The sequence below is a fragment of the Gadus chalcogrammus genome, chromosome 14 (assembly GCF_026213295.1).
Source record: "Gadus chalcogrammus isolate NIFS_2021 chromosome 14, NIFS_Gcha_1.0, whole genome shotgun sequence".
NCBI classification, from domain to species: domain Eukaryota; kingdom Metazoa; phylum Chordata; class Actinopteri; order Gadiformes; family Gadidae; genus Gadus; species Gadus chalcogrammus.
The window spans coordinates 11,568,932-11,578,686 of record NC_079425.1 but is presented as its reverse complement, the minus strand read 5'-3'; the positions used below and the strand labels follow the sequence as shown (position 1 = coordinate 11,578,686).

At 44.8% G+C, this 9,755-nt stretch overlaps 1 protein-coding gene across 1 annotated transcript; it reads left to right on the top strand.

The window, feature by feature from the left end:
• On the top strand, positions 1-8,850 carry slc17a6b (solute carrier family 17 member 6b). Its single transcript, XM_056607274.1, has 12 exons — positions 1-74; positions 1,582-1,837; positions 2,231-2,349; positions 3,601-3,715; positions 4,781-4,868; positions 4,989-5,075; positions 5,824-5,966; positions 6,342-6,491; positions 6,635-6,767; positions 7,083-7,193; positions 8,204-8,331; positions 8,506-8,850. Exons 1-12 carry the CDS (start codon positions 1-3, stop codon positions 8,848-8,850), a joined length of 1,749 nt encoding a protein of 582 aa, XP_056463249.1.
• Positions 8,851-9,755: the final 905 nt, after the last annotated feature.

Genomic DNA, 9,755 nt, shown 5'->3' with positions numbered 1-9,755 from the left:
ATGGAGTCCGTCAAGTCAAGAGCAACGGCGGGGGTCAAGGAATTTGCCGGGAAGACATTAGGTCATATGCACAGGTACGTAATATGCTGTTTTGCTCGAATCCTGCTGTGGAGTGTTCAAGGCGTTGTGTCTATATGCTACCAGCTGTAATGAAATACTGGCTCTAATCCACTTCCATAATGTTAAATATACCTGCGGGCCAGCAGAAAAAAACGTATTGAACAACTTGCAGCCATCTTTAGGCACGCCTCTAAAAGAAGGATGGAGAGGTGAGGCTGGGGAACGGAGAACGGTCTCTATAGTGACCATGCCACGCCTGATGAGATCAGACTCGTTGAAATAATTCACCATGCTACACTGCCATCCGTTCTGTCTCCGATAACAAAAAACATATGCACATGTAGGCACATGTATTCATGTAATGTAGATTTTCAAGTGAAATCCTCCAAACAGCAATTTGACTCACTTTACGACTATACAGAGGCGATCGAAGTCAACCCATGCAGGCCTACTCTGATCATGCGTGAAGGCCTAATAGATTGCAAGCATTTCGGTGGCTGTGTCCATCACATAATAATGGAAAAATGCAAAAGTAGACCTTCATTTTGGGCTGGATTCAAATGATCACAGACGGTTTTCGTTTCATTCTCCAGATCTCAAACGTGTGGGCCTGCAAGTGTAATCTGCTATTGGCCTGCTAGATTTTCTCGAAATTATAATTGGTCTTGCTTGCTCGTTATTAATCCAAGACTAATTGGACTAGATTCCTGAAATCTGATAACGGTGTGACCTTAAATAATAAAGATTAGGCTTTTAAATGAGATTTATTTGAAATATAGGCATACATGTAAAGGCCTATGTACATATGCAGTCTAAAAATAGGCCTAGCCGATATAGTCATACATTGTCCCACTGAGGTGGGTCTACATTTGTAATAGAGTCACTTTTAGTCTTATTCATATTAAATGCAGAATGTATATGCCTAGCTAATTGAATCGCTAATTGAATCGTTCTTTATTTAAAACGGGATGAAAACCCAGAGCTTTCCATGTTTTTTTAATTCGGAAGGGATTGCATTCGAACGAAATCTATCGAATGAATGTAGAATTGCGTCTCGAATGACGCAAGCATGCGAGGAACTCCGTGTACGTGAGAGCGGACCGTGTGCTGCTGTTCAACACTGAATACTGATGAGCTGCTACCGCTTGCTGCAATGCGGTACCAAGCACATCTCGCCTTTCTGAGACTCTCAGAAAGCCACACTTATGTTGTCTTTCTTTAAAAAATATTGAATGTTTGTTTTGATTCGCTAAGCTGACTGACTATGCTGGATGTGGTCATTTCTACTTTCGACAGTTTAATATGAGGCATCCATCACCTCGTTACAGCAATCGATTTAACGGATTGCATTTTCTCTGCAAACATTTGTTAAATATTTAACGCAATAGTTGATGATGCAATAGCATACAAAAGATTTGTATATAATTGTCATTCTAATAACGTATTAAGACGAATTGAATAACCGAAGTGCAGGCTTTCTGGAAAAAAACACGGTGTTGTCTAAACCTTCCTGGTGTGCAGAGTGCTCGAGAAGAAACAGAAAACCGGAGAAGTCATCGAGCTGACTGAGGATGGGAGGCCCCAGGAGGCCCCTGAGAGGAAGCCCCCGCTGGTCGACTGCACGTGCTTCGGGCTGCCCCGCCGCTACATCATCGCGTTGATGAGCGGCCTTGGGTTCTGCATCTCCTTTGGGATCCGCTGTAACCTGGGCGTGGCCATCGTGGGCATGGTCAACAACAGCACCGTGCACGAAAACGGGAAAATCATCATCAAGGAGGTGTGGCTCACTTGGTCGTGATCCATGCAGCAATATAATAAATTATATAATTCCCACCCACCCAACCCCAAGCCCAATTAAATACACTACATCCACCATACCTGCAACACACCCGCTTTTCTTTAACCTGGCACACACCAGGGTTTCCATTCATTGTTCACATTCAAATCATGTTAGGTTTAGGCTATTTATCCGAGGGCTCATTGATAGCAACGCCCAAATCCTTAGGCCCATGCAATCAGGCCTGGAATTGTGTTGAGTAGGCCTAGGCCTATACAGGCCTATAGGCCTTCACCTACAACTAAGACAAAAATCACAGAATCAACTATAGGTGTCACCTGTATAGGTTAACACACAAGATATTTAACATTTTCATGTTTTTCCTCCCTAAAGAAAGCAAAGTTCAACTGGGATCCAGAGACGGTCGGTTTGATTCACGGATCCTTTTTCTGGGGCTACATCGTGACGCAGATCCCCGGGGGGTATATATCGTCTAAGCTGGCTGCTAGCAGGTACGCCGGAGCCCGTTATGGCCTCTTATCAATTATTATCTACCTCATAGAAACAAATATATAGCGAGGACTATTTTAGGCCTTGATTCAAAACCTAGGCCCAATCATGTCGTTTTTCAATTTGTTCGAATAGACGTGCAGATATGTTTACACTATTGTGGGCTTTAAAATACATAATTAAATAATGGCACTAGTTCATACCATTCATATAACATCTACTGTCTATTCCCGAATAATGCCAATTATGAATCCATGTTGAGAGCATGTTAGAGGTGGCCATTGTCACTCGGTGAGGGTCTGCCTGGCCGATTAGCGCTTGTAAAATCGAATGGGAAGAATGAGTTGGCGGGACTGGTGGTACGAAGCGGGTGTTGGCGGGACGGGTGGTGGCGGGGTACAAGCGGCGTGGGATTGGACCGCAGGCGCACAGCTCCGCGTGCTCGCGGCTCCCAGCCACCTGTTAATGAGTCCCCCTGGGACGCCGCGTGGCTAATCTCTTTATTGTGGGGGCATGGCGACCAGCCCGGCCTTGTCGCCAGGGGCTTTTATTACTATATTACACAAAGAGCTGAACCATGAGGGGTTCCGATGGGGGGTTTCTGACAAAATAACATCGTGGATAAGTGCCCTAGTAGGTAAATAGCACGACTTTAAGGTGGAGGTATATATGTATCCTTAAAATAGAGCATTCGTTTTCGGCCCCTCCCGTCTTTCAGATTGACACCCGGAATGTAATCAAATCAATTCATCTCGTGCCTGAACCGGATTAGGGTTGGCCCCACGCGTACAGACCAGGGGTGGCGGGACGTGACATAAATGTTAAATGGGTTTCTGTGAGCGGACGGCTTGGGAATGACGCTGGCTCAGCTGTGTCAGTAGACTACAGTGCGTCTCCGCACCGCCTATATTGCTTCCATGCACCATGAGGCTGTATGGCCCATTTATGAAGGCCTATTTGTGCCCTGTCAATTGCTGTAATACTTTAAGAAAGGAAACGGCCTCCCGTATAGTAATTCATTAATCATTTATAGAGACAATGTTTGATTTAATTGCAAACAGATGGAGTGCGCCAGAGAGATATAGAGAAAGGGGATGGGGCACTATGCCCATTTAAAATGCAATCTAAAACAATACGAAAATATTTCCAATATAGAACCGAAAATGTACGTTTATCTTCAGTTTGTGAATAATTGATTGGCTGCTGAATGTAGGAATAGGCTACATAGAATACTAATATGTCATCATTTCCAGGGTGTTTGGGGCAGCCATCTTTCTGACCGCGACGCTCAACATGTTCATTCCCTCGGCTGCGCGGGTTCACTACGGGTGTGTCATCTTTGTGAGGATACTGCAAGGTCTGGTCGAGGTAAGAGCAAATTTATTCTATCTACACTCACAATCCAACTGCAAGACATTCTTTGAATTCCGTTCTTATAATAGGCCGTCCGATTGAATACAACGTGGGCCTTGGCCCGTAGTCCACATGAAATGCGATTTGAATGAATGGCGCTTAATTTAGACAATGTTTTTGTTGTCAACATTGAGAATATATGAGGTTGCAGCGAGGACGCATCAATTTCCGCCAATGGGAAGCGATAGGCTACGGCTCCACCGAGATAGGAAATGCGAAGCGGCCTGCTATTGATTCGGTCTACAGTTTACGTGAAGCCTGCTGAAATTTATTTAAAAAATCATAAATAAATCTGATCATTCATAGAGCTGAAGAAATCTGTGTAAAAAAAAGAGAAACCTTTTACAATAGTGAAACAAGATATCGAGGCCAACATAACCCTATGTATTAATATTTAATGACGTAGTGGTTTTGTCCTCATCTGCCCTGGTGAGAAAAAAACGACACAATGAATTGATATAGCAGAGCACTCCCTTGCATACAAATTCTGATGAAAGGTTGAGATTGTGTTGAGGTTATGTTATGTTGGGTTTTAAAACGAGCACTACATGATAGTCATTTGGCAATTTTAAGAAAATAGCTTTCATATACACACATGTGATGAAAATCCTTTCAACAAATTACCTCCATAGTTGACCACGGTACGGCCTTGTAATAGCGTGTGATACCAATGGTATTTGTTTCTTAAAACAAATACCTACCTGCCTATATATATGCAGCTATTTAGCTCATTGGCTCATCATAGTTCATTGGGAAATCAAGTCCACTGATAAGTCTGCAGGGTTTGGAAAATAAAAACAAAAGGCCATCAAATCAGTGAATGTCATGTTCACAATATACAGAATTGATTGTCTTGCAGGATCATTTGGATGTGTCCAATGGCTTCGGGCTAGTCTTTCTTCCCATGCAAAGTAATGCTCCTGTAGGATTTACGATTGGGTATCTCCTACTACCATTGTATCTCTCAGTATTTTGGAAACAGCCGGAGGACTAAATATGTTGTGTGGTGTCTTCCACTAGGGAGTGACCTACCCAGCCTGCCATGGCATATGGAGTAAGTGGGCTCCTCCACTGGAGAGGAGTCGGCTAGCAACCACTTCCTTCTGTGGTAAATACTTCCTCTCCTTCGTCTTACCGAAAAGGTGTTAAAGTAAATCTCTCAAAAGTGTGATTTTGTTTCACTTGCTCTAACGAATGGCGTATTGCTCTTGAATGCTGCTTCCCACAGGATCTTATGCTGGCGCTGTGATCGCGATGCCATTGGCTGGGATCCTGGTTCAGTATTCCGGCTGGTCCTCTGTGTTCTATGTCTACGGTGAGATTAATTGATTGATGGGGCCATATGTGTTATGAGGTTGTGTGTGTGTGTGTGTGTGTGTGTGTGTGTGTGTGTGTGTGTGTGTGTGTGTGTGTGTGTGTGTGTGTGTGTGTGTGTGTGTGTGTGTGTGTGTGTGTGTGTGTGTGTGTGTGTGTGTGTGTGTGTGTGTGTGTGTGTGTGTGCGTGTGTCCGTGTCTTTATGTGTGTGTGTGTGTGTGTGTGTGTGTGTGTGTGTGTGTGTGTGTGTGTGTGTGTGTGTGTGTGTGTGTGTGTGTGTGTGTGTGTGTGTGTGTGTGTGTGTGTGTGCGTGTGTGTGTACGTGCATGCATACAGTTTTTTGGGTGCATGTGTGTGTGTTGTTCATGGAACCGTGGGGGTGATAGGGAACAGAGAGAGAGGGAAGGATAGACAAAGACAAAAGAAAGATAGAAAGGGGTATACCAGTTCCATCCAAAATAAATAATGTAATAAGATATATTAATTGGGCTATTGACAAAAGAAAAATCTATAACTAACATGGCCAACCCTAATTTAAGGTTCGGATTGATGGAAAGTTCAGTGAAAGTCAAATGGATTGTGCGCTGTGCATTGATTCCCCCCGCCCCTCACATGTCATCCCCCACCACCGTTCCTGTCACTACATATGAAGGAGGTTTTCCCTCCTCTGTGATATAAACTCTGGTGGAAAAAATATCAAAGTACAATTGACGTGACCTTAATCCAACCTGCCTGGTGTTCTGCTCAGGGGTCTTTGGGATCATCTGGTACATGTTCTGGATCCTGGTGTCCTACGAGAGTCCCGCCGTGCACCCCACCATCACCGAGGAGGAGCGCTGCTACATCGAGGAGAGCATCGGGGAGACCGCTCAGCTGATGGCCGCCGCCGAGGTCAGGGGTGCTCTCCTTCCCCTCCTTCACAAGCCTTCGCTCAGACGGATCGGCCATTTGCCATTTAACCAAGAGCTCTGCTGATTGCTAGTCTGATTACATTACACATCTTTTGTTGTGGAGGTTGGCCATAATAGTTTTCATACATCAGCTACAAAACACTCTCTTGTTAGAGTAGGCCCGCTGAAATCCGTTTGCTGTTTGTACCATCGCGGGCGGGGCTGAAAGGCCTAGATACGCGTGGCCTCTGTCAAACCTCTCGTGCATTCCTTCTTCATTCTCTATGCAGGCACAGGCTTTAGCTATTTAAACAGCAAAATACCACTGATACTGAATGTATCATGACTGTCACTCCCCACTCCAACCCCCCTTCAGAAATTCAAAACTCCCTGGAGAAAGTTCTTTACCTCCATGCCAGTCTACGCCATCATCGTTGCCAACTTCTGCAGGAGCTGGACCTTCTACCTTCTGCTCATTAGCCAGCCAGCGTACTTTGAGGAGGTGTTTGGCTTTGAGATCAGCAAGGTGAGAGGCCGTTCATGGGAGAGACTCAAAGAACAGCATACGCAACAGTCCTTCTGTTAATGTCACTTGTGCGCCGGTACATCGTGTTGCTATCCTCTTGTCCTCAATGCAGCCTCTGATGCAATATGTTGATGGTGCTATAGGTTGGCATGCTGTCTGCCCTGCCCCACTTGGTGATGACCATCATTGTGCCCATCGGGGGACAGCTGGCCGACTACCTGCGCACCAGGAACATCCTGTCCACCACCACTGTCAGGAAGATCATGAACTGTGGAGGTGAGGACCCTTCAGGCACCCACTACTTCTGCATGTACTTTGTTTGTATGGTTTGGATCATTTCCAGAACGCTAGCAGTTTTCCCTTGCTGGCCCATGCATTTGACACAGCAAACTGTTGACTGCTCGATACTTGGCCTCAAGTAGCCTCCGAGATGTCGACTGTTGACCATCGATTTCATATCTGTCACTTATGTAATTGAGTGCAAACTGTGCACCGGGTGGAATTCAATTGGCATCGGGATGGCTGATAGCCAGGGTGCTCTTTGGCTACGTCTGAGTGTGTGACCCGTTGCCTCTCTCTGTGAATCTGCAGGGTTTGGGATGGAGGCCACATTGCTTCTGGTGGTTGGCTACTCTCACAGTAAAGGAGTGGCCATCTCCTTCCTGGTGCTAGCAGTGGGCTTCAGTGGATTTGCCATATCAGGTTAGTAGCAGTACAACTTTGAGTTTTTTCGTAGCTCTTTTCTTTCTTTTTCAAGGTAATAGGGCGGTAATAGCACCTACTTCCTCTATTTTCAGGAAAAATATCCAATCAGAGTTTAATTGAATATTCCTTTTTTTTTTGCCTTGCTAAAATCTTGTTTCACCGCCGGATATGTGTTGTTACTCTGCCATTAGAGTGGAGGTTTTGTATCAGTATCATTCTTTACTACTAGAAGGATCCAGTTACAGCTCTCACTGTCTGTGTGGCATTATCTTCAGATCAGATCTCTGGTTGTGAGGAAGAGACCTGCTGGCTGTCTATCGCCTGTTGTTCTCGGGCGTCTCCTAGTGTGTTTAATAATTCAGTGTTAGATGTCTCGGGGGATATGACAGCCATGGAGCGCTGGCTGGTGCAGCCAGTTGGTGTGGGGGAGGAGCAGAATGAGTGCACACTTGCTTCCTCTTTCTTTCAATACGCTGGGTACATTTAGTAGGGGTTTATCTTGAATGTAATACTACAATGAGATAAGCAATTTTAGAAAGGGTTTATCTTAAATACAATACTTCGTTTTAGAAGGGGTTTATCTTAAATACAATACTTACTTGGTCTATTAGAAATGGGCTCATTTCGGGAGTGATGTTTACATCTTAAATTGGATGTATTGGTGTGATCATAACGTGTTATTGTAGTCCTCTTTTTATTACCAGATAATTATTTACATTATTTGATTTTCAATCAAATAAAGAAACATATTAAAAAAATATTAACATAAAAAAGGAAAATAAGCGAGAAACTTAAAATATACCATATTTGTATAAAAAACAATGTAAGAAAGAATATTTCAAGATTTAATATTGTGCCCTTTTAGCTTTCGGAATGAACAGATCATTTGTATAATAATATGAAGGGCATCGTCTCCCATCGTAGCATTAGCAATAGGATCCATGTTATTAGAGGAGACAATAAGAATGTTAAATAGGGGTTCCCTTTCTGTGCGTTTGCTCGTATAGGTTTCAACGTGAACCACTTGGATATCGCTCCACGCTATGCCAGCATCCTCATGGGCATTTCTAATGGAGTCGGCACTCTCTCTGGGATGGTGTGTCCTATAATCGTTGGCACTCTGACAAAAAACAAGGTACGGTTCTATCTATGTAAACCTAAACGATGGATGATGTGTGACGATGTGGCCAGGAAGAGACAGTACAAAGTTACAAGGAAGCCATCGCACAGTCCTCTGCTATCCCATTATCAGGGGGTCAGTCGGGGCTAGCTCGTGGGCCTCCATGTCACCACGCCTGTGTTCCCCCAGACCCGGGAGGAGTGGCAGTCCGTGTTCCTCATCGCCGCCATGGTGCACTACGGGGGAGTGATTTTCTACGGGATCTTCGCCTCGGGGGATAAGCAGCCGTGGGCCGACCCGGAGCTGACCAGTGAGGAGAAGTGCGGCTTCATCGACGAGGACGAGCTGGCGGAGGAGACGGGAGACATCAGCCAGGGCTACGGCGCACTGGGCGCCCCGGCCAAGACGTATGGCGCCACCACGCAGGTGAACGGCGGCTGGGCCTCGGGATGGGAGAAGACGGAGGAGTACGTCCAGGAGGAGGCCGCCGAGGGGGGGTCCTACGGGTATAGGCAGGAGCAGGGCTACTCCTAGACACCACACACACACACACACACACACACACGCATACAAACACACACACGCACACACACACACACACACACACACACACACACACACACACACACACACACACACACACACACACAATGATATACACACACACACACACACACAATGATATTCACACAGACACACACACACAGATACACGCACACACACACACACACACACACAATGATATACAAACACACACACACAGAAATACACGCACACACACACACACACACAGACATACGCGCACAGACAGATACACTTAAAGACTCAAACACACTCACAAAAACATGTGCACACACACACACAGACATACATATATGCAGGCACACCAACACATGTTCTCACATGCACACAGTGACTAGCAGAGACATGCGCGCGCGCACACACACACACACACACACACACACACACACACACAGACATGCAGCCTCGTATAAACACACACACTCAAATGCACACTGACACAAAAAACACACACACATTTACACACACGCACACACACACACACACAAACACACACAGACACACACAATCACACACAATCACACACACAAACACACACGCACACACACATTTACACACACACAAACAAACACGCGTACACCATCCACTTAATACATTTGTAGACTTATTTTGCTCATAGTGGATCATTTGGTGATTTAAAATAATCTGTTAACAACCAAGAAACTTAAAAAAAAATTAAATTCATTGTTGTATGTTTGCACAAACTAAAGCATAACTAAGAAAAAAGAAGAAAAACTATTTATGGTTCATAGAAAAAACGATGAAACGTGACCAAATTGAATAGAGGTGAAACACATATCAAATTGACAGGCTAGATGTATTAGTATGCATATGGATTATAGATATTCTTGTTTGGC